The following is a 24267-nucleotide window of genomic DNA, read 5'->3' as shown; positions in this document are numbered from 1 at the left end:
CCCAGAACACGTTGAAGACCTGTTATCTGTGCTTACCTTGATAGGAGGGCAAACAGAGGTTCCTTCCAACGCTAAGAAACAGTTGAGGCAAAGTTGTGAGGTGGGGCTTAGCATGACTGAAAGTAGTTTGTGTGATTGTAACTCCAGAATCCCAGTGTAACAGAAAGATAATGAAACAACAAAGGAAACAGATATCATGTCTTCAAAGAATTTGTTAACCATACTGAGGTGCTGCAATCACCACAAGGAATTTATTCTGTCTCTGTGGGAAGAGATAAGCAACATCTAAATATGCACTAGGAAATATAGGGTGGGATCTTGGTGGGAGGAAATAAAGGCATGCCTTAAGGAGAGCAGAGCAAAAATGATCCTATATAATGCCTTGTATTATAAGGTAAAATACCTATCTTGTAAAGTGCCAATCTTGTGCTGACCATGGGCCAATCATTGACTAGGTCATGTTATCTTTGGTATCCCAGTGATGGTATGATGGCGATCATGATTTTGGATATGCTACAACATCTATATTTTCATAGGTGAAATGAATTTCTATAATGAGGACAATCTGTCTAACCTCTTAAGACTCTATCCAGTAACTCATAGAGTATGATGTAACTCAGAATACTCCAAGGTATGTACTGTGTATTTGCATTTTTTTATTTTATTTGTATCCCTTCCTTCTCCCATACCATCATAATGTAGACACCCATTCACTTCAGCAGGGATGATTTCAGAAATCACTTTTACATTCTTTACCTCTCTTCCCTTTGTTCTCATTTTCTTGCTTAGAAACAACTGATTAGCTATCATTTACCTAGGATGCATAAAGAATGCTTCCTTGAACTAAAGAGTGTATAAAACAACACATTAATATAGCCAGACAATGAAATAAGGCCCCATTTACTCGTTTCAAAATAGAAAATGAAACTATGAAGATGAACATGTAACTTTATTGTTCAAATATGAGAATTGTAGGAATTTGTTGACGTCTCCCACCATAAATTTTCATCTTCATTATGCTGCATAATCTGGCACATATTTGATAGATCAGTTTTAATTAGGATGGTTTTCATATAATGAAGATTTTTGATGAGTTGACTTTGAAAGAGAGGAGGCAGATATATCACAGATCCTTGGCACTGGGGACCATGAATTGCCACTCTGTTGCAGGTTAGGAAAAGGACTGTCATAGGCTGACATATTGCTGTACCTAACTGGAAATTTAGAAGGCTCTACCATCAGTCCAAAATAACTGCTCTGTAATGGAGATACGATGTGGTTCTGAGAAATAGAAGTAATTGTAGTAGTAATGTTGTCAATGAGGCCATTTGCTTGAGTGTAGCTGCTATGTGAGTGCCAATTTAAAATGCTCAACTGATTTAAAACAGCAGGCTGATCTATCACAATCTGTTCTGTTTGTCTAACTGATATTGATGATGGGGAAGGAAAATCACACGGAACTAGGGCACTTCTATTAGCGACTGTCTGCCTGGTATAAGGGTTTTGTATGAAAGGCACACTTAAACTTGTCGAGGCTGAAAATGCACTCTCCCCACAAGTTTCAGGAAGGAAATTAGAGTTACGATCATCTATGTTGCCCCATGCTTTAACATGCTTCTTCTTGTAATCTGGAACTAATGAAGATATTGGAGAGACATTTTTAATCCCAACTCTTCTTTTCAGTCTTAGTAAAAGTTGGGGATAGCCTCTTTTGAAATTTGGATTATGATAGATCTGTAACTAAAATCAAAGGAGAAAATTATTTAGTTTCTTTATAAACCAAGGTAAAACTCACAAGCAAAACTAAACTATAAGCATTTATTTTTTTAATGATACAAATGAAATAACATCAAATAAAATACCTCCATTAGTAGTTTTAACATCTTACATGTTAGAGAGAGGCGTTCTGAAGATGGCAGAAGAATAAGACAGGGAGACTACTTTTTCCCCCACGAATTCTTTGAAAAAACATTTGAAAGCTGAGCAAATTCCACAAAACATCTTCTGAATGCTGGCAGAGGACATCAAGCCCCCAGAATGGCAACCCATTGTCTTTGAAAGAAGGTAGGACAAAATATAAAAGATAAAAAGAGACACAAAAGACGTAGGGATGGAGATCTGTCCCAGGAAGGGAGTTTTAAAAGAGGAGAAGTTCCCAAACATTAGGAAACACTCTCACCAGTGGGTCTGTGGAGAGTGTCGGAACCACAGAGGGCTACAAACCTAGGAGAAAATCAAATAAATAAATAAAACCCACAGATTACATGCTTAACGGCAACTCCCAGTGCTCGCATTCGCCACCAGCAAGTGGAGGCTGAACGAGAAGAGCAGGCGGTATTGCTTAGGGTAGGGACCGGGCCTGAATGCCCTGAGGGCAATTGGAGGGAGCTAATGTGAGACAGCAACTTAAACTGTGGGATAGCAAGAGAGAGAGAGAAAATTAACCAGCAAAAAGCACGCTAATGGAACACACTGCCAGCCGTTCGCAGAACAAAAGAAAGACTGAACAAATCCAGAGAAGAGCTAGCCAGCTGTGGACTAGCCAATCCCCTGCTGGAGGCAGGGGGCAGGAGGGAGGGGAAAGGGGCAAACTCGGCCCCAGAGACGGCATCCCCTACCAAACTGCAAACAGGCTTCCAGTTTCTAACCAAGGACTTCCTGAGATTCTAGATGGTTGACATCTACCAGGAGGGTTGCGGCTAGAGACCAACTCCCCAGAGCAGATACAAGGCGCACCAAACCGGTGCGCGTGGAAACTGAGGTTGTGACCACTGAGGGGATAAGGCGCACTGCACCCAGGGAGAGTGTGCTTGTCAAGCTCCTGGCCTCCTGAGCTGCTCAGGCCGGGGAAGGCACAAAACGAAGGCCCAACCGAGTCTGTGCTTTTGTGCAGAACCCGAAAACTGGAACCACACGCAACTCAGGACCCACTCCCTATAGAGCAGCCTGGAGCCTGAGCAGTGTAGACGGGGAAAGCACACACGCTGAGAGAGGGGGCAAACCCAGTGTGGCTGGAATACTGCGACTGCTCCCAACACAGGCCAGTGACATTTCTGTGCAGTGCCCCTCCCTCCCCACAACACGACTGAACAAGCAAACCAAAACAAGAGACAACCTCCACCTGCTTGTGTCAGGGCGGAAGTTAGACACAGAAGAGACCTGCAAACAGAGGCCAAAGAAACAAAGGGAACCGCTTCAGAAGTGACCAGTGCAACAGATTAAAATCCCTGTGGTCAACACCAACTAAACTGGAAGGGGCCTATAGATATCGAGAAGTGTAAGCTGGAACAAGGAGCTGTCTGAAACTGAACTGAACCCACTGTGCACGCAACAGCTCCAGAGAAATTTCTAGATATATTTTTACTATTTTTTTAAATAAAAATTTTTTTATCTTTTCTTTTTTTTTAATTTTCTCTTTTATTTTCTTTTAAAATTCCTTATTACTCCTCTATTACTCCTTAACTGTCGTTTTCTTTTATTTTTTTAAAGTCCTCTATTACTCCTCCATTACTCCTTAATTTTCAGTTTCATATATTTTTATTATTTTTTAATTAATTTTTTCCTGATTTTTCTTTTCTTCTATTATTTTCTTTCAGTGTCCTCTATTACTCCTTAACTTTCATTTTCATTCTCATATAATTTTACTATTTTTTAAATTAAATATTTTTATTTTCTTTTAAAGTCCTCTATTACTCCTTAATTTTCATTTTCATTTCACTCTAACTTTGCAAAAAAAAAGAAGACCCTATTTTTAAAGTGACCTTCATATATATTTCTTAAATTTTTGTGTTTTTGTTCTTAATATTGTATTTTTAAGAGTCTAACCTCTACTCTAGATTTTTCATCTTTGTTTTTCAGTATTTGATATCAATTTTGGACATTAAGAATCCAATATTCAGTACCCATTTTTACTTAGGAGTGTGATGATGACTCTCTCCCCCTTTTGACTCTCCTTTTTCTCCCCTAGATCACCTCTATTTCCACCCTCCCCCTTCTCTTCTCAATCCAATTCTGTGAATCTCTGTGGGTGTTCTGGACCCACTTAGGGAACACTTAGGGAAGAGAGAACTGCATAGATCTCCCTCTCTCTCCTCTTGAGTCCACCCTTTTCTCCTCCTGCTCATCTCTATCTCCTTCCTCCCTCTCCTCTTCTTCATGTAACTTTGTGAACCTCTCTGGGTGTCCCTCACTGTGGAGAATCTTTTCACCATTAACCGAGAAGTTTTATTATCAATGCTGTATAGTTAGAGAAGCCTTGAGGCTACTGGAAGAATAAGATTGAAATCCAGAGGCAGGAGACTTAAGCCCAAAACCTGAGAACACCAAAGACCTCCTGACTACAGGGAACATTAAGTAATAAGAGATCACCCAAAAGCCTCCATACCTACACTGAAACCAACCACCACCCAAGAGCCAATAAGTTCCAGAGCAAGACATACCATGCAAATTCTCCAGCAACGCAGGCACATAGCCCTGAGCGTCAACATACAGGCTACCCAACGTCACACCAAACACATAGACACATCTCAAAACTCACTACTGGACACTCCATTGCATTCCAGAGAGAGGAAATCCAGTTCCACGCACCAGAACATTGACACAAGTTTCCCTAACCAAGAAACCTTGACAAGCCAATCATCCAACCCCACCCACTGGGAGAAACCTCCACAATAAAAAGGAACCACAGAACACCAGAACACAAAAAGGTCACTCCAAATACAGCAATCTAAACTGATGAAAAGGCAGAGAAATACCCAACAAGTAAAGGAACATGAAAAATGCCCACCAAGCCAAACAAAAGAGGAGGAGATAGGGAATCTACCTGAAAAAGAATTTAGAATAATGATAATAACAATGATCCAAAATCTTGAAAACAAAATGGAGTTACAGATAAATAGGCTGGAGACTAGGATTGAGAGGATACAAGAAATGCTTAACAAGGACCTAGAAGAAATAAAAAAGAGTCAGTATATAATGAATAATGCAATAAATGAGATCCAAAACACTCTGGAGGGAACCAACAGTAGAATAACGGAGACAGAAGATAGGATAAGTGAGGTAGAAGATAAAGTGGTGGAAATGAATGAAGCAGAGAGTAAAAAAGAAAAAAGAATCAAAAGAAATGAGGACAACCTCAGGGAACTCTGGGAAATGTGAAATGCCCCAACATATGAATCATAGGAGTCCCAGAAGAAGAAGACAAGAAGAAAGGCCATGAGAAAATACTTGAGGAGATAATACCTGAAAGCTTCTCTAAAATGGGGAATGAAATAGTTACACAAGTCCTAGAAACCCAGAGAGTCCCAAACATGATAAACCCAAGGTGAAACACCTCAAGACACTTATTAATCAAATTAACAAAGATCAAACACAAAGAGCAAATATTAAAAGCAGCAAGGGAGAAACAACAAATAACACACAAAGGGATTCCCATAAGGATAAGAGCTGATTTATCAATAAAACTCTTCAGGCCAGAAGGGAATGGCAGGACATACTTAAAGTAGTGAAAGAGAATAATCTACAAACCAGATTACTGTACCCAGCAAGGATCTCATTCATATAGGAAGGAGAATTCAAAAGCTTTACAGATAAGCAAAAGCTGAGAGAATTCAGCACCACCAAACCAGCTCTTCAACAAATGCTAAAGGATCTACTCTAGACAGGAAACACAGAAAGCGTGTATAAAAGCAAACCCAAAACAACAAAGTAAATGACAATGGGACCATACCTATCAATAATTACCTTTGATGTAAATGGGCTGAATGCCCCAACCAAAAGACAAAGACTGGCTGAATGGATACAAAAACAAGACCCCTATATATGCTGTCTACAAGAGACTCACCTCAAAACAAGGGACACATACAGACTGAAAGTGAAGGGATAGAAAAAATAATTTCATGCAAATGGAGACCAAACGAAAGCAGGAGTCACAATACTCATATCAGATAAAATAGACTTTAAAATAAAGACTGTGAGCCACTATGGAGAACACTGTGGAGATTTCTTAAAAAACTGGAAATTGAACTGTCATATGGCCCAGCAATCCCACTCCTGAGCATACACACCAAGGAAACCAGATCTGAAAGAGACACATGCACCCCTATGTTCATCACAGCACTGTTTATAATAGCAAGGACATGGAAAGAACCTAGATGCCCATCAGTAGACGAATGAAGGAATAAGGAAGCTGTGGTACATATACACCATGGAATATTACTCAGCCATTAAAAAGAATTCATTTGAATCGGTTCTAATGAGATGGGTGAAACTGGAGCCAATTATACAGAGTGAAGTAAGCCAGAAAGATAAAGACCAATACAGTATACTAACATATATATATATATATATGGAATTTTAGAAGATGATAACAATAACCCTCTATGCAAAACAGAAAAAGAGACACAGATGTATAGAACAGACTTTTAGACTTTGTGGGAGAAGGCAAGGGTGGGATGTTTAGAGAGAACATCATTGAAACAAGTATACTATCAAGGGTGAAACAGATCACCAGCCCAGGTTGGATGCATGAGACAGGTGCTCAGGGCTGGTGCACTGGAAAGACCCAGAGGGATGGGATGTAGAGGGAGGCGGGAGAGGAGATCGGAATGGGGAAGACATAAATCCGTGGCTGATTCATGTCAATGTATGGCAAAAACCACTGCAATATTGTAAAGTAATTAACCTCCAATGAATAAAAATAAATGGAAAAAAATTAAATAAATAAAGGCTGTGAAAAGAGACAAAGAAAGACACTACATAATGATCAAAGGATGAATCCAAGAAGAAGATATAACAATTATATATATACATATATATATATGCACCCAACATAGGAGGACCACAATATGTAAGGCAAATGCTAATGAGTATAAAAGGGAAAATTAACAATAACACAATAATAGTGGGAGACTTTACTACCCTACTCACACCTATGGATAGATATATTAAATAGAAAATTAACAAGGAAACACAAACTTTAAATGACACAATGGACCAGCTAGACCTAATTGATATCTATAGGACATTGCACCCAAAACAATCAATTTCACCTTTTTCTCAAGTGCACACGGAACCTTCTCCAGAATACATCACATCCTGGGCCATAAATCTAGCCTTGGGAAATTCAAAAAAATTGAAATCATTCAAGCCATCATTTCTGACCACAATGCAGTGAGACTCGATCTCAATTACAGGAAGAAAACTATTAAAAATTCAAACATATGGAGGCTAAATAACACGCTTATGAATAACCAACAAATCATAGAGGAAATAAAAAAAGAAATCAAAATATGCATAAAAACAAATGAAAATGAGAACACAACAACCCCAAACCTATGGGACACTGTAAAAGCAGTGATTGGGGGAAGGTTCATAGCAATACAGGCTTACCTCAAGAAACAAGAAAAAAGTCAAATAAATACCTAGCTCTACACCTAAAGCAACTAGAGAAGGAAGAAATGAAGAACCCCAGGGTTAGTAGAAGGAAAGAAATCTTAAAAATAAGGGTAGAAATAAATGCAAAAAAAAAAAAAGAGAGAGAGAGAGAGAGAGAGATACCATAGCAAAAATCAACAAAGCTAAAAGCTGGGTCTTTGAGTAGATATACAAAATTGACAAACCATTAGCAAGACTCATTAAGAATCGAAGGGAGAAGAACCAAATCAACAAAATTAGAAATGAAAATGGAGAGATCACAACAGACAACACTGAAATACAAAGGGTCATAAGATATTACTACCAGCAATGCTATGCCAATAAAATGGAAAACTTGGAAGAAATGGACAAATTCCTAGAAAAGCATAACTTTCCAAAACTGAACCAGGAAGAAACAGAAGATCTTAACAGACACATCACAAGCATGGAAATCGAAATTGTAATCAGAAATTTTCCAGCAAACAAAAGCCCAGGAACAGATGGCTTCACAGCTGAATTCTACCAAAAATTGAGAGAAGAGCTAACACCTATCTTACTCAAACTCTTCCAGAAAATTGCAGAAGAAGGTAAACTTCCAAACTCATTCTATGAGGTCACCATCACCCTAATCTAAAACCAGACAAAGATGCCATGAAAAAAGGAAAACTACAGGCCAATATCACTGATGAACATAGATGCAAAAATCCTTCACAAAATTCTAGCAAACAGAATCCAACAACATATGAAAAAGATCATACATCATCACCAAGTAGGCTTTATCCCAGGAATGCAAGGAGTCTTTAATATCCACAAATCAATCAATGTCATACACCATATTAACAAATTGAAAGATAAAATCCATATGATTATCTCAATAGATGCAGAAAAAGCCTTTGACAAAATTCAACATCCATTTATGATAAAAACTCTCCAGAAAGCAGGAATAGAAGGAACATGCTGCTACTGCTAAGTCACTTCAGTCGTGTCTGACTCTGTGTGACCCCATCCCTGGGATTCTCCAGGCAAGAACACTGGAGTAGGTTGCCATTTCCTTCTCCAATGCATAAAGGTGAAAAGTGAAAGTGAAGTCGCTCAGTCATGTCTGACTCTTCACGAGCCCATGGGCTGCAGCATACCAGGCTCCAACATCCATGAGATTTTCCAGGCAAGAGTACTGGAGTCGAGTGCCATTGCCTTCTCTGAGAAGGTACATACTGAAACACAATAAAAGCTATATATGACAACCCCACAGTAAACATTATCCTCAATGGTGAAAACTTGAAAGCATTTGAAGGCATTCCCCTAAAATCAGGAACAAGACAAGTGTACCCATTTTCACCACTACTACTCAACATAGATTTGGAAGTTTTGCCCACAGCAATCAGAGCAGAAAAAGAAATCAAAGGAATCCAGATAGGAAAAGAAGAAGTGAAACTCTCACTGTTTGCAGATGACATGATCCTCTACATAGAAAACCCTAAAGATTCTACGAGAATTACTAGAGCTAATCAATGAATATAGTAAAGTTGCAAGAATAAAATTAACACACAGAAATCCCTTGCATTCCTATACATTAACAATGAGAAAACAAAAAGAGAAATTAAGGAAACAATACCATTCACCATTGCAACAAAAAGAATAAAATACTTAGGAGTATATCTACCAAAAGAAACAAAAGACCTATACATAGAAAACTATAAAACACTGATGAAAGAAATCAAAGAGGACACAAACAGATGGAGAAACATACCGTGTTCATGGATTGGAAGAATCAATACTGTCAAAATGGCTATTCTACCCAAAGCAATCTATAGATTCAATGCAATCCTTATCAAGCTACCAACGGTATTCTTCACAGAACTAGAACAAATAATTTCACAATTTGTATGGAAATACAAAAAACCTCGAATAGCCAAAGCAATCTTGAGAAAGAAGAATGGAACTGGAAGAATCAACCTGCCTGACTTCAGGCTCTACTACAAAGCCACAGTCATCAAGAGAGTATGGTACTGGCACAAAGACAGAAATATAGATCAATGGAACAAAATAGAAAGCCCAGAGATAAATCCACGTACCTGTGGACACCTTATCTTTGACAACGGAGGCAAGAATATACAACGGAAAAAAGACAACCTCTTCAACAAGTGGTGCTGGGAAAACTGGTCAACCATTTGTAAAACAATGAAACTAGGACACTTTTTAACACCATACACAAAAATAAGAGAGGAGGAGCCAAGATGGCGGAGGAGTAGGACTGGGAGACCACTTTCTCTCTTACAAATTCATCGAAAGAATAACTGAACGCAGAGCAAACTTCACAGAACAACTTCTGATCGCTAGCTGAGGTCATCAGGCGCCCAGAAAAGCAGCCCATTGTCATCGAAAGGAGGTAAGACAAAATATAAAAGATAAAAAGTGAGACAAAAGAGCTGAGGACGGAGATTCGTCCCGGGAAGGGAGTCTTGGGCGGCATTGCTTGGGGTAGGGTCCTGGCCTGAGTTCCCTGAGGACAATCGGAGGGAGCTTCTGTGAGGTGCCAACTTGAACTGTGGGAGACCAAAAGAGAGAGAGTACATTAACCGGCCCGAACACACTGCCGGCCGTTCGCAGAACAAAGAGACCGAGAAAGTCCAGAGAAGAGCTCGCAGGCTGCGGACCGGCCCAGCCCCGCCGGAGGCAGGAGGCAGGGGGGAGGGGAAGGTCGCGGCGAGACACAGGGCGCAGGCACCCGACCGGCGTGGGCGAGGACTGGGGCTGGGGACGCAGAGGGCAGAGGGTGCGCGCACCCGACTGGTGCCAGAGGAAACTGAAACTGGGTCCGTGGAAGGGAGTGGGTGCGCCACACCTGGGGAGAGTGCGCCCACCAAGCCCCTGGCTGCCTGGACCGCTCTGACGGGGAAGGCACAGAGAGCAGGCGGAGCTTTTCGTTCCGCGCTTTTGTGTAACACCCGAGGGCTGGAACCTCGCGCAGCGCGGGGCGCGCTCCATATAGAACAGCCAGGAGCCTGAGCAGCCCAGACGGAGAAAGCAGCGTCAGCCCCTCCCGGCAGCGCCAGCCCGTCCCGAGGCACAAGCCCACCCCCACAGTGCCAGCCCCTCCCTGCAGCGCCAGCCTGTCCCCGCGGAGCCAGCCCCTCCCCGCAGAGCGACGGAACTAGCTACCTGAATAAGAGTCCACCTCCGCCCGCCTGTGTCAGGGTGGAAATAAGGCTCTGAAGAGACCGGCAAACAGAAGCCAAATAAACAAAGGGAACCACTTCAGAAGGGACTGGTGCAACAGATTAAAATCCCTCTAGAAAACACCAACTACACCGTAAGGGGCCTGTAGATACCGAGAAGTGTAAGCTGGAACGAGGAGCTATCTGAAACTGAGCCGAACCCACACTGACTGCAACAGCTTTAGAGAAACTCCTAGATATAATTTTACTTTTTTCTCTTTTTTTTATTTTTTTTATTTTTTATTTTTTCTCTTTTATTTTCTTTAAAATCCCCTATTACTCCCCCATTACTCCTTAACTTTCATTTCCATAGATTTTTATGATTTTTTTAATTAGGAGAAAAAAAAATTTTTTTTTCCTTTCTTTTTTTTTTCTTTTTCTTTTTTTTTTCTTTTTTCTTCTTTTTTTTTCTTTTTCTTTCCTTTTTCTCTTCTATTTTCTATTTTTCTTTTCCTCTTATTTCTTTTAAAGTCCTCTAGTACTCCTCTACTACTCCTTAATTTTCATTTTCAACACACTATAACCTTACAAAAAAAAAAAAAAAGAAGAGAAGCCCTATTTTTAAACCGAAGATTATTCTCTCCCAATCTTGACTCTCTGTTTTCTACCTCAGAACACCTCTATTTCCTCCTTTCCCCTTCTCTTCCCAATCCAATTCTGTGAATCTTTGTAGGTGACTGGCCTACGGAGAACACTCTGGGAACAGACAGCTGCGTAGATCTGTCTCTCTCCTCTTGAGTCCCCCTTTTTCTCCTCCTGCTCATCTCTATCTCCCTCCTCCCTCTCCTCTTCTTCGTGTAACTCTGTGAACCTCTCTGGGTGTCCCTAATGGGGGAGAATCTTTTCGCCATTAACCTAGAAGTTTTATTATCAGTGCTGTATAGTTGGAGAAGTCCTGAGACTACAGGAAGAATAAAACTGAAATCCAGAGGCAGGAGACTTAAGCCCAAAACCTGAGAACACCAGAAAACTCCTGCCTACATGGAACTTTAAGTAATAAGTGACCGTCCAAAAGCCTCCATACCTACACTGAAACCAACCACCACCCAAGAGCCAATAAGTTTTAGAGCAAGACATACCACGCAAATTCTCCAGCAACGCAGGAACATAGCCCTGAACGTCAACATACAGGCTGCCCAAGGTCACACCTAACACATAGACCCATCTCAAAACTCATTACTGGGCACTCCATTGCTCTCCAAAGAGAAGAAATCAAGTTCCACGCACCAGAACACTGACGCAAGCTGCCCTAACCAGGAAACCTTGACAAGCCAATCATCTAACCCCACCCACTGGGTAAATCCGCCACAATAAAAAGGAACCACAGACCTCCAGAATACAGAAAGTCCACTCCAGACACAGCAATCTAAACAAGATGAAAAGGCAGAGAAACACCCAACAAGTAAAGGAACATGAAAAATGCCCACCAAGTCAAACAAAAGAGGAGGAGATAGGGAATCTACCTGAAAAAGAATTTAGAATAATGATAATAAAAATGATCCAAAATCTTGAAAACAAAATGGAGTTACAGATAAATAGCCTGGAAACAAAAATTGAAAAGATACAAGAAATGTTTAATAAAGACCTAGAAGAAATAAAAAAGAATCAATTAAAAATGAATAATGCAATGAATGAGATCAAAAACACTTTGGAGGGAACCAAGAGTAGAATAATTGAGGCAGAAGATAGGATAAGTGAGGTAGAAGATAAAATGGTGGAAATAAATGAAGCAGAGAGGAAAAAAGAAAAAAGGATCAAAAGAAATGAGGACAACCTCAGGGACCTCTGGGACAATGTGAAATGCCCCAACATTCGAATCATAGGAGTTCCAGAAGAAGAAGACAAAAAGAAAGGCCATAAGAAAATACTCGAGGAGATAATAGCTGAAAACTTCCCCAAAATGGGGAAGGAAATAGCCACCCAAGTCCAAGAAACCCAGAGAGTCCCAAACAGGGTAAACCCAACGCGAAACACCCCAAGACACATATTAATCAAATTAACAAAGATCAAACACAAAGAACAAATATTAAAAGCAGCAAGGGAGAAACAACAAATAACACACAAAGGGATTCCCATAAGGATAACAGCTGATCTATCAATAGAAACCCTCCAGGCCAGAAGGGAATGGCAGGACGTACTGAAAGTAATGAAAGAGAATAACCTACAACCTAGATTACTGTATCCAGCAAGGATCTCATTCAGATATGAAGGAGAATTTATAAGCTTTACAGATAAGCAAAAGCTGAGAGAATTCAGCACCACCAAACCAGCTCTTCAACAAATGCTAAAGGATCTTGTCTAGACAGGAAACACAGAAAGGTTGTATAAATGTGAACCCAAAACAACAAAGTAAATGGCAACGGGACCACACCTATCAATAATTACCCTAAATGTAAATGGGTTGAATGCCCCAATCAAAAGACAAAGATTGGCTGAATGGATACAAAAACAAGACCCCTATATATGCTGTCTACAAGAGACCCACCTCAAAACAAGAGACACATACAGACTGAAAGTGAAGGGCTGGAAAAAAATATTTCATGCAAACGGAGACCAAAAGAAAGCAGGAGTCGCAATACTCATATCAGATAAAATAGACTTTCAAATAAAGGATGTGAAAAGAGACAAAGAAGGACACTACATAATGATCAAAGGATCAATCCAAGAAGAAGATATAACAATTATAAATATATATGCACCCAACATAGGAGCACCGCAATATGTACGGCAAACACTAACGAGTATGAAAGAGGAAATTACTAGTAACACAATAATAGTGGGAGACTTTAATACCCCACTCACAACTATGGATAGATCAACTAAACAGAAAATTAACAAGGAAACACAAACCTTAAATGACACAATGGACCAGCTAGACCTAATTGATATCTATAGGACATTTCACCCCAAAACAATCAACTTCACCTTTTTCTCAAGTGCACACGGAACCTTCTCCAGAATAGATCACATCCTGGGCCATAAATCTGGTCTTGGAAAATTCAAAAAAATTGAAATCATTCCAGTCATCTTTTCTGACCACAGTGCAGTAAGATTAGATCTCAATTACAGGAAAAAAATTGTTAAAACTTGAAACATATGGAGGCTAAATAACACGCTTCTGAATAACCAACAAATCATAGAAGAAATCAAAAAAGAAATCAAAATATGTATAGAAATGAATGAAAATGAAAACACAACAACCCAAAACCTATGGGACACTGTAAAAGCAGTGCTAAGGGGAAGGTTCATAGCATTACTGGCTTACATCAAGAAACAAGAAAAAAGCCAAATAAATAACCTAACTCTACACCTAAAGCAATTAGAGAAGGAAGAAATGAAGAACCCCAGGGTTAGCAGAAGGAAAGAAATCTTAAAAATCAGGGCAGAAATAAATGCAAAAGAAACTAAAGAGACCATAGCAAAAATCAACAAAGCTAAAAGCTGGTTTTTTTTACAAAATAAACAAAATTGACAAACCATTAGCAAGACTCATTAAGAAGCAAAGAGAAAAGAACCAAATTAACAAAATTAGAAATGAAAATGGAGAGATCACAACAGACAACACTGAAATACAAAGGATCATAAGAGACTACTACCAGCAGCTCTATGCCAATAAAATGGACAACTTGGATGAAATGGACAAATTCTTAGAAAAGTATAACCTTCCAAAACTGAACCAGGAAGAAATAGAAGATCTTAACAGACCCATCACAAGCAAGGAAATCGAAACTGTAATCAAAAATCTTCCAGCAAACAAAAGCCCAGGACCAGATGGCTTCACAGCTGAATTCTACCAAAAATTTAGAGAAGAGCTAACACCTATCTTACTCAAACTCTTCCAGAAAATTGCAGATGAAGGTAAGCTTCCAAACTCATTCTATGAGGCCACCATCACCCTTATTCCAAAACCAGACAAAGATGCCACAAAAAAAGAAAACTACAGACCAATATAACTGATGAACATAGATGCAAAAATCCTTAACAAAATTCTAGCAAACAGAATCCAACAACATATTAAAAAAATCATACACCACGACCAAGTGGGCTTTATCCCAGGAATGCAAGGATTCTTTAATATCCGCAAATCAATCAATGTAATACACCACATTAACAAATTGAAAGATAAAAACCATATGATTATCTCAATAGATGCAGAGAAAGCCTTTGACAAAATTCAACACTCATTTATGATTAAAACACTCCAAAAAGCAAGAATAGAAGGAACATACCTCAACATAATAAAAGCTATATATGACAAACCCACAGCAAGCATCACCCTCAGTGGTGAAAAATTGAAAGCATTTCCCCTGAAATCAGGACCAAGACAAGGGTGCCCACTCTCACCACTACTATTCAACATAGTGTTGGAAGTTTTGGCCACAGCAATCAGAGCAGAAAAAGAAATCAAAGGAATCCAGATAGGAAAAGAAGAAGTGAAACTCTCACTGTTTGCAGATGACATGATCCTCTACATAGAAAACCCTAAAGACTCTACCAGAAAATTACTAGAACTAATCAATGAATATAGCAAAGTTGCAGGATATAAAATTAACACACAGAAATCCCTTGCATTCCTATATACTAACAATGAAAAAACAGAAAGAGAAATTAAGGAAACAATACCATTCACCATTGCAACAAAAAGAATAAAATACTTAGGAGTATATCTATCTAAAGAAACAAAAGACCTATACATAGAAAACTATAAAACACTGATGAAAGAAATCAAAGAGGACACAAACAGATGGAGAAACATACCGTGTTCATGGATTGGAAGAATCAATATTGTGAAAATGGCTATTCTACCCAAAGCTATCTATAGATTCAATGCAATCCCTATCAAGCTACCAACGGTATTTTTCACAGAACTAGAACAAATAATTTCACAATCTGTATGGAAATACAAAAAACCTCGAATAGCCAAAATAATTCTGAGAAAGAAGAATGGAACTGGAGGAATCAACATGCCTGACTTCAGACTCTACTATAAAGCCACAGTCATCAAGAGAGTATGGTACTGGCACAAAGACAGAAATATAGATCAATGGAACAGAATAGAAAGCCCAGAGATAAATCCACGGACCTATGGACACCTTATCTTTGACAAAGGAGGCAAGGATATACAATGGAAAAAAGACAACCTCTTTAACAAGTGGTGCTGGGAAAACTGGTCAACCACTTGCAAAAGAATGAAACTAGAACACTTTCTAACACCATACACAAAAATAAACTCAAAATGGATTAAAGATCTAAATGTAAGACCAGAAACTATAAAACTCCTAGAGGAGAACATAGGCAAAACACTCTCCGACATAAATCACAGCAAGATCCTCTATGACCCACCTCCCAGAATATTGGAAATAAAAGCAAAACTAAACAAATGGGACCTAATGAAACTTAAAAGCTTTTGCACAACAAAGGAAACTATAAGTAAGGTGAAAAGACAGCCCTCAGATTGGGAGAAAATAATAGCAAATGAAGAAACAGACAAAGGATTAATCTCAAAAATATACAAACAACTCCTGCAGCTCAATTCCAGAAAAATAAATGACCCAATTCAAAAATGGGCCAAAGAACTAAACAGACATTTCTCCAAAGAAGACATACAGATGGCTAACAAACACATGAAAAGATGCTCAACATCACTCATTATTAGAGAAATGCAAATCAAAACCACAATGAGGTTCCATTACACGCCAGTCAGGATGGCAGCTATCCAAAAGTCTACAAGCAATAAATGCTGGAGAGGGTGTGGAGAAAAGGGAACCCTCTTAAACTGTTGGTGGGAATGCAAGCTAGTACAGCCGCTATGGAGAACAGTGTGGAGATTTCTTAAAAAACTGGAAATAAAACTGCCATATGACCCAGCAATCCCACTTCTGGGCATACACACTGAGGAAACCAGATCTGAAAGAGGCACGTGCACCCCAATGTTCATTGCAGCACTGTTTATAATAGCCAGGACATGGAAGCAACCTAGATGCCCATCAACAGATGAATGGATAAGGAAGCTGTGGTACATATACACCATGGAATATTACTCAGCCATTAAAAAGAATTCATTTGAACCAGTCCTAATGAGATGGATGAAACTGGAGCCCATTATACAGAGTGAAGTAAGCCAGAAAGATAAAGAACATTACAGCATACTAACGCATATATATGGAATTTAGAAAGATGGTAACAATAACCCTATATGCAAAACAGAAAAAGAGACACAGAAATACAGAACAGACTTTTGAACTCTGTGGGAGAATGTGAGGGTGGGATATTTCAAAAGAACAGCATGTATACTATCTATGGTGAAACAGATCCCCGGCCGAGGTGGGATGCATGAGACAAGTGCTCGAGCCTGGTGCACTGGGAAGACCCAGAGGAATCAGGTGGAGAGGGAGGTGGGAGGGGGAATCGGGATGGGGAATACGTGTAAATCTATGGCTGATTCATATAAATGTATGACAAAATCCACTGAAATGTTGTGAAGTAATTAGCCTCCAACTAATAAAAAATTTAAAAAAATAAAAAATAAAAATAAAAAAAATAAAAATAACCTGCAAAATTAAGAAAAAAAAAAAACAAAAACAAAAATAAACTCAAAATGGATTAAAGATCTGAATGTAAGACCAGAAACTATAAAACTCCTAGAGGAGAACATAGGCAAAACACTCTCCGACATAAATCACAGCAAGATCCTCTATGACCCACCTCCCAGAATATTGGAAATAAAAGCAAAAATAAACAAATGGGACCTAATTAAATTTAAAAGCGCTTGCACAACAAAGGAAACTATAAGCAAGGTGAAAACACAGCCTTCAGATTGGGAGAAAATAACAGCAAATGAAGAGACAGACAAAGGATTAATCTCAAACATATACAAGCAACTCCTGCAGCTCAATTCCAGAAAAATAAATGACCCAATCAAAAAATGGGCCAAAGATCTAAACAGACATTTGTCCAAAGAAGACATATAGATGGCTCACAAACACATGAAAAGATGCTCAACATCACTCATTATCAGAGAAACGCAAATCAAAACCTCAATGAGGTACAATTACACACCAGTCAGAATGGTTGCTATCCAAAAGTCTACAAGCAATAAATGCTGGAGAGGGTGTGGAGAAAAAGAAATCCTCTTAAACTATTGGTGGGAATGCAAACTGGTACAGCCACTCTGGAGAACAGTGTGGATATTCCTTAAAAACCTGGAAATAGAACTTCCATATGACCCAGCAGTCCCACTCCTGGGCATACACACCAAGGAAACCAGATCTAAAAGAGACACGTGTACCCCTACGTTCATCCTAGCACAGTTTATAATAGCAAGGACATGGAACCAACCTAGATGCCCATCAGCAGACAAATGGATAAGGAAGCTGTGGTACATATACACCATGGAATATTACTCAGCCATTAAAAAGAATTCATTTGCATCAGTTCTAATGAGATGGATGAAACTGGAGCCCATTATACAGAGTGAAGTAAGCCAGGAAGATAAAGACCAATACAGTATACTAATGCATATATATGGAATTTTAAAAGATGGTAATGATAACCCTATATCCAAAACAGAAAAAGAGACACAGATGTACAGAACAAAATTTTGGACTCTGTGGGAGAAGGCGAGGGTGGGATGTTCTGAGAGAATAACATTGAAACAAGTATACTATCAAGGGTGAAACAGGTCACCAGCCCAGGTTGGATGCATGAGACAAGTGCTCAGAGCTGGTGCACTGGAAAGACCCAGAGGGATGGGATGGAGAGGGAGGCAGGAGGCGGGATCGGGATGGGGAACACATGTAAGTCCGTGGCTGATTCATGTCAGTGTATGGCAAGAACCACTACAGTATTGTAAAGTAATTAGACTCCAACTAATAAAAATAAATGGAAGAAATAAAAGCAGCAAGAGAGAAACAACAAAGGGACAAGTGGATTCCCATAAGGATAGCAGCTGATCTTTCAATAGAAATTCTTCAGGCCAGAAAGGAATGGCAGGACACACTGAAAGTAATGAAAGAGAAAAACCAACAACCCAGATTATTATACCCAGAAGGATCTCACTCAAATATGAAGGAGAAATCAGAAGCTTTACAGACAAGCAAAAGCTGAGAGAATTCAGCACCATCAAACCAGCTCTCCAACAAATGCTAAAGGATCTTCTCTAGACAGGAAACACAGAAAGGATATATAAACTCAAACTCAAAATAACAAAGTAAATGGCAATGGGATCTTACTTATCAATAATTACCTTCAATGTAAATGGGTTGAATGCCCCAACCAAAAGACAAAGACTGGCTGAATGGATACAAAAACAAGACCCTTATATATCTTGTCTACAAGAGATCCACCTCAAAACAAGGGACACATACAGACTGAAAGCGAAGGGTTGGAAAAAGATATTCCATGAAAATACAGACAAAAAGAAAGCAGGAGTAGCAATACTCATATCAAATAAAATAGACTTTAAAATAAAGGCTGTGAAAAGAGACAAAGAAGGACACTACATAATGCTCAAAGCATCAATCCAAGAAGAAGACATAAAAATTATAAATATATATGCACCCAACAAAGGGGCACCACAATATGTAAGGCAAATGCTAACAAGTATGAAAGGGGAAATTAACAATAACACAATAATAGTGGGAGACCTTGACATCCCACTCACACCTATGGATATGTCAGCTAAACAGAAAATTAACAAGGAAAGACAAACTTTAAATGATACAATGGACCAGTTAGACTTAATTGATATCTGTAAGACATTTCACCACAAAACAATGAATTCCACCTTTTTTCTCAAGTGCACATGGACCCTTCTCCAGGATAGATCACATCCTGGGCCAGAAACCTAGCCTTGGTAAATTCAAAAAAATTGAGCTCATTCCAAGCATCTCCAGACCACAATGCAGTAAGATTAAATGTCAATTACAGGAGAAAAACTATTAAAAATTCCAACATATGGACGCTGAACAACACGCTTCTGATTAACCAACAAATCACAGAAGAAATAAAAAAAGAAATCAAAATATGCATACAAAGGAATGAAAATGAAAACACAACAACCCCAAACCTACGGGACACTGTAAAAGCAGTGCTTAGGGGAAGGTTCATAGCAATACAGGCTTACCTCAAGAAAGGGGAAAAAAGTCAGATCAATAACCTAACTCTACACCTAAAGTAACTAGAAACGGAGGAAATGAAGAACTCCAGAGTAAGTAGAAGGAAAGAAATAATAAAATGAGCAGAAATAAATGCAAAAGAAACAAAACAGACTATAGCAAAAATCAACAAAGCTGAAAGCTGGTTCTTTGAGGAGATAAATAAAATTGACAAACCACTGGCCAGACTCATCAAGTTAAAAAGGGGAAGAATCAAATTTAAAAACATTAAAAATGAAAATGGAGAAATCACAAGACACTATACAGTAATGAAGGACCATAAGAAACTACTGTCAGCAACTATAGGCCAATAAAATGGACAACTTGAAGAAATGGAAAAATTCTTAGAAAAGTACAACTTTCCAAAACTGAATGAGGAAGAAATGGAAAATGTAACAGACCCATCACAAGCACGGATATCTAAAACGTAGTCAGAAGCCTTTCAGTAAACAAAAGCCCAGGACCAGATGGCTTCACAGCTGAAAAATTTTAGAGAAGAGCTAACACCTATCCTACTCAAACTCTTCCAGAAAATTGCAGAGGAATGTAAACTTCCAAACTCATTCTATTAGGCCACCAGCACCCTAATATCAATACCAGACAAAGATGCCATAAAAAAAGAAAACTACAGACCAATATGACTGAGAAACATAGATGCAAAAATGTTTAACAAAATCTTATCAAGCAGAATCCAGCAACATGTTGAAAAATAATACATCATGACTAACTGGGCTTTATACCAGGGATGAAATTATTCTTTAATACTCACAAATTAATTAATGCAATACACCACATTAACAAATTGAAAAATAAAAACCATATGATTATCTCAATAGATGCAGAGAATTCCTTTGACAAAATTCAACATCCATTTATGATAAAAACACTCCAGAAAGCAGGAATAGGAGGAACATACCTCAACATAATAAAAGCTATATATGACAAACCCACAGCAAACATTATCCTCAATGGTGAAAAATTGAAAGCATTTCCCCTAAAGGAAATGTTCCTAAAGGAACAAGACATGGGTGCCCACTCTGGCCACTACTATACAACATAGTTTTGTAAGTTTTGGCTACAGCAATCAGAGCAGAAAAAGAAATAAAAGGATTCCAGATTGGAAAAGAAGAAGTAAAACTCTGTGTGCAGATGGCATGATCCACTGCATAGAAAACCCTAAAGACTCCACCAGAAAATTACCAGATCTAATCAATGAATATAGTAAAGTTGCAAGGTATATAATTAACACACAGAAATCCCTTGCATTCCTATACACTAACAATGAGAAAACAGAAAGAGAATTTAAGGAAACAATTCCATCCACCATTACAAGGAAAAGAACAAAATACTTAGGAATACATCTACCTAGGGAAACAAAAGACATATATATATATATATAGAAACTATTAACCACTGATGAAAGAAATCATAGAGGACACAAATAGATGGCAAAATATACCATGTTCATGGATTCAAAGAACCAATATAGTGAAAATGAGTTTACTACCCAAAGATATCTATAGATTCAATGCAATCCCTATCAAGTTAACAATGGTATTTGTCACAGAAATAGAACAAATAATTTCACAATTTGTATGGAAACACAAAAAACCTCGAATAGTCAAAGCAATCTTGAGAAAGAAATGGAATTGGAGGAATCAACCTGCCTGACTTCAGGTTACACTACAAAGCTGCAGTCATCAAGACAGTATGGTACTGGCACAAAGACACAAATATAGAACAATGGAACATAATGGAAAACCCAGAGATAAATCCACGCACCTATGGACACCTTATCTTTGACAAAGGAGGCAAGGATATACAGTGGAGAAAAGACAATCTCTTTAACAAGTGGTGCTGGTAAAACTGATCAACCACTTGTAAAAGAATGAAACTAAAACACTTCCTAACACCATACACAAAAAATAAGCTCAAAATGTATGAAAGATTTAAACGTTAGACCAGAAACTACAAAACTGCTAGAGGAAAACATAGGCAAATCACTCTCTGACAAAAATCACAGCAGGACCCTCGATGACCCACCTCCAATAGTAATGGATATAGAAGCAAAAATAAACAAATAGGACCTAATTAAACAGAAAAGCTTTTGCACAACGAAGGATACTATAAGCAAGGTGAAAAGACATCCTTCAGAATGGAAGGAAATAATAGCAAACGAAGCAACTGACAAAATATTAATCTCAAAAATATGCAAGCAACTCTTGCAGCTCAATTCCAGATATGATACATAAATGACCCAATTAAAAAGGGAATAAAGAACTAAACAGACACTTCTCCAAAGAAGACATACAGATGGCTAAAAAACACATGAAAAGATGCTCAACATCACACTTTATCAGAGAAATGCAAATCAAAACCACAATGAGGTAGCATCTTACGTCAATCAGAATCACTGCTATCCAAAAGTCTACAAACAATAAATGCTGGAGAGGCTGTGGAGAAAAGGGTACCCTCTCACACTGTTGGTGGAAATGCAAACTAGTACAGCCACTCTGGAGAACAGTGTGGAGATTCCTTTAAAAACTGGAAATAGAACTGCCATATGACCCAGCAATCCCACTGCTGGGCATACACACTGAGAAAACCAGAACCGAAAGAGACACTTGTACGCAAATGTTCATCACAGGACTGTTTATAATAGCCAGGGCATGGAAGCAACCTAGATTTCCATCAGCAGACGAATGGATAAGAAAACGGTGGTACATGTACACAATGGAATATTACTCAGCCATTATAAAGAATACATTTGAATCAGTTCTAATGAGGTGGATGAAACTGGAGCCTTAGAGTGAATTAAGCCAGAAAGAAAAACACCAATACAGTATACCAAAGCATATATGTGCAATTTAGAAAGATGGTAATGATAACCTTATATGTGAGACAGCAAAAGAGACACACACGTAAAGAACAGTCTTTTCGACTCTGTGGGAGAAGGCAAGGGTGGGATGAATTGAGAGAATAGCATCAAAATATGTATATTAACATATATGAAACAGATTGCTAGTCTAGGTTCAATGCATGATCACGGTGCTCATTGCTGGTGCACTGGGATGACCCAGAGGGATTGGATGGGGAGGGAGGTGGGAGAGGGGTTCAGGATGGGGAACACATGTACATTCATGGCTGATTCGTGTCATGTATGGCAAAACCACTACAATATTCTAATGTAACTAGCCTCCAATTAAAATTTAAAATATAATTTAAAAAACCATGAAAGCATAAGCACTATAAAAAAAAAAACCTTACATGTTAGAAGCAATTATGATCCTCAAGTAAAAATATGTTGTAAACATATACAGTAAATACCAAGTAAAAATATGTTGTAAACATATATAGTCAATCCCACTTTAATTAGCTTCAGGACTTGTATCCGGGTTCAAGTTGCTAGGAATGTTTGTTAAATATCAAATATTTTAACCTCTAGCTGTTCTCAACTTCAAAAAACAAAGCTTTTCAACAGTTTGTTATCTCAATTTTAAATTCAGTTTTAGCTACATATGTGAACATGCTTTCTAGGTTACATGATTTAATCTTACATATTGCCAATAATAAGTGAAAAGTTTGGAATACCTTGCTCAAAACAGAGACATTGTTTTCTTCTTCCAGAAAGTCAGCTAGTGAAGCAGATCTTTGAAAAGTTTGTTGCTTTTTTCTAAACCCATAAAGGTTAAGCTGTCGAACTATACTTTTCACACTACGAGTTTCAAATATTCTGAAAGGGGCCTTTCTTTCTAAGACTTCTTTCTTGAAGACTTCTTCATTGATCACTATAGAAGTGCCACTCTCGTCCCACCGAATAGATTTAAACTGATCACTTTCAACTATCTTCCAAAGTTTTTGAGGAAAATTGAGTGAAAGAAAATCGTTCAATTCATCTGTTTCAGAGACAGAAAATGTGTAACGTGGCATTTTTAACACTACTTCCTCAAACAAAGCCTGAAAGGCTGCTTCTTCAATGATAGATCTCAAAACTGAGTCCTCAGTATGTGTGTAATCACACAAAGGGGATCTAATGGTGGTTTCTGAACCAGTTGATTCATCTCTAGGAAGCACATCTTGAATTTCTGAAGAAAAATGTGCCATCTCAAAGAAATATTTCCTCAGATACTTTTCTTATCTGTCTGATTTTACACTCCGCAACTTCAAATGCTGCCTGGCTGGCCTACAGAGATAAACTTTCTAGACCATCACAGTGGTTCTCAAAGTCAAAAATCTGTGACATCACAAAGTCACTGGTCTCCTAGCAATTGAAGGGTAGCTGTGACATCACAAAGTCACTGGTCTCCTAGCAATTGAAGGGTAGCTGTGACATCACAAAGTCACTGGTTTTAGCAATTGAAGGGTAATGTTCAACCAGTGTCTACTTCTGTATCAACTTAAATACAGGCTGCTTACATAAATAGTAACCAAAAATGTGAAACCTGCAAAATCTCATTCCTAAAGAATATTTACACAGAAAA

At 38.5% G+C, this 24267-nt stretch overlaps 1 protein-coding gene across 1 annotated transcript; it reads right to left on the bottom strand.

Moving 5' to 3' along the window:
- Positions 1-1053: 1053 nt before the first annotated feature.
- LOC122689597 (heat shock transcription factor, Y-linked-like) lies at positions 1054-23890 on the bottom strand. Its single transcript, XM_043896185.1, has 2 exons — positions 23378-23890; positions 1054-1740 (listed from the first exon to the last, which is right to left on the bottom strand). Exons 1-2 carry the CDS (start codon positions 23888-23890, stop codon positions 1054-1056), a joined length of 1200 nt encoding a protein of 399 aa, XP_043752120.1.
- Between the last annotated feature and the right edge of the window lie 377 nt (positions 23891-24267).

This window comes from Cervus elaphus, chromosome X (assembly GCF_910594005.1).
Source record: "Cervus elaphus chromosome X, mCerEla1.1, whole genome shotgun sequence".
Classification (NCBI taxonomy): Eukaryota; Metazoa; Chordata; class Mammalia; order Artiodactyla; family Cervidae; genus Cervus; species Cervus elaphus.
Note: the sequence above shows the minus strand (reverse complement) of the source record. Positions and strands in the feature narration are given on the sequence as shown.

Bases quoted from the DNA above. Each gene is read 5' to 3' on its own strand.
- LOC122689597 (XM_043896185.1), bottom strand. From the start codon at position 23,890: ATGGCACATTTTTCTTCAGAAATTCAAGATGTGCTTCCTAGAGATGAA. The intron at 1,741-23,377 runs GTATTCCAAACT...CTTTGATTTTAG, and splicing joins ATGTCTCTGTTTTGAGCAAG to TTACAGATCTATCATAATCC.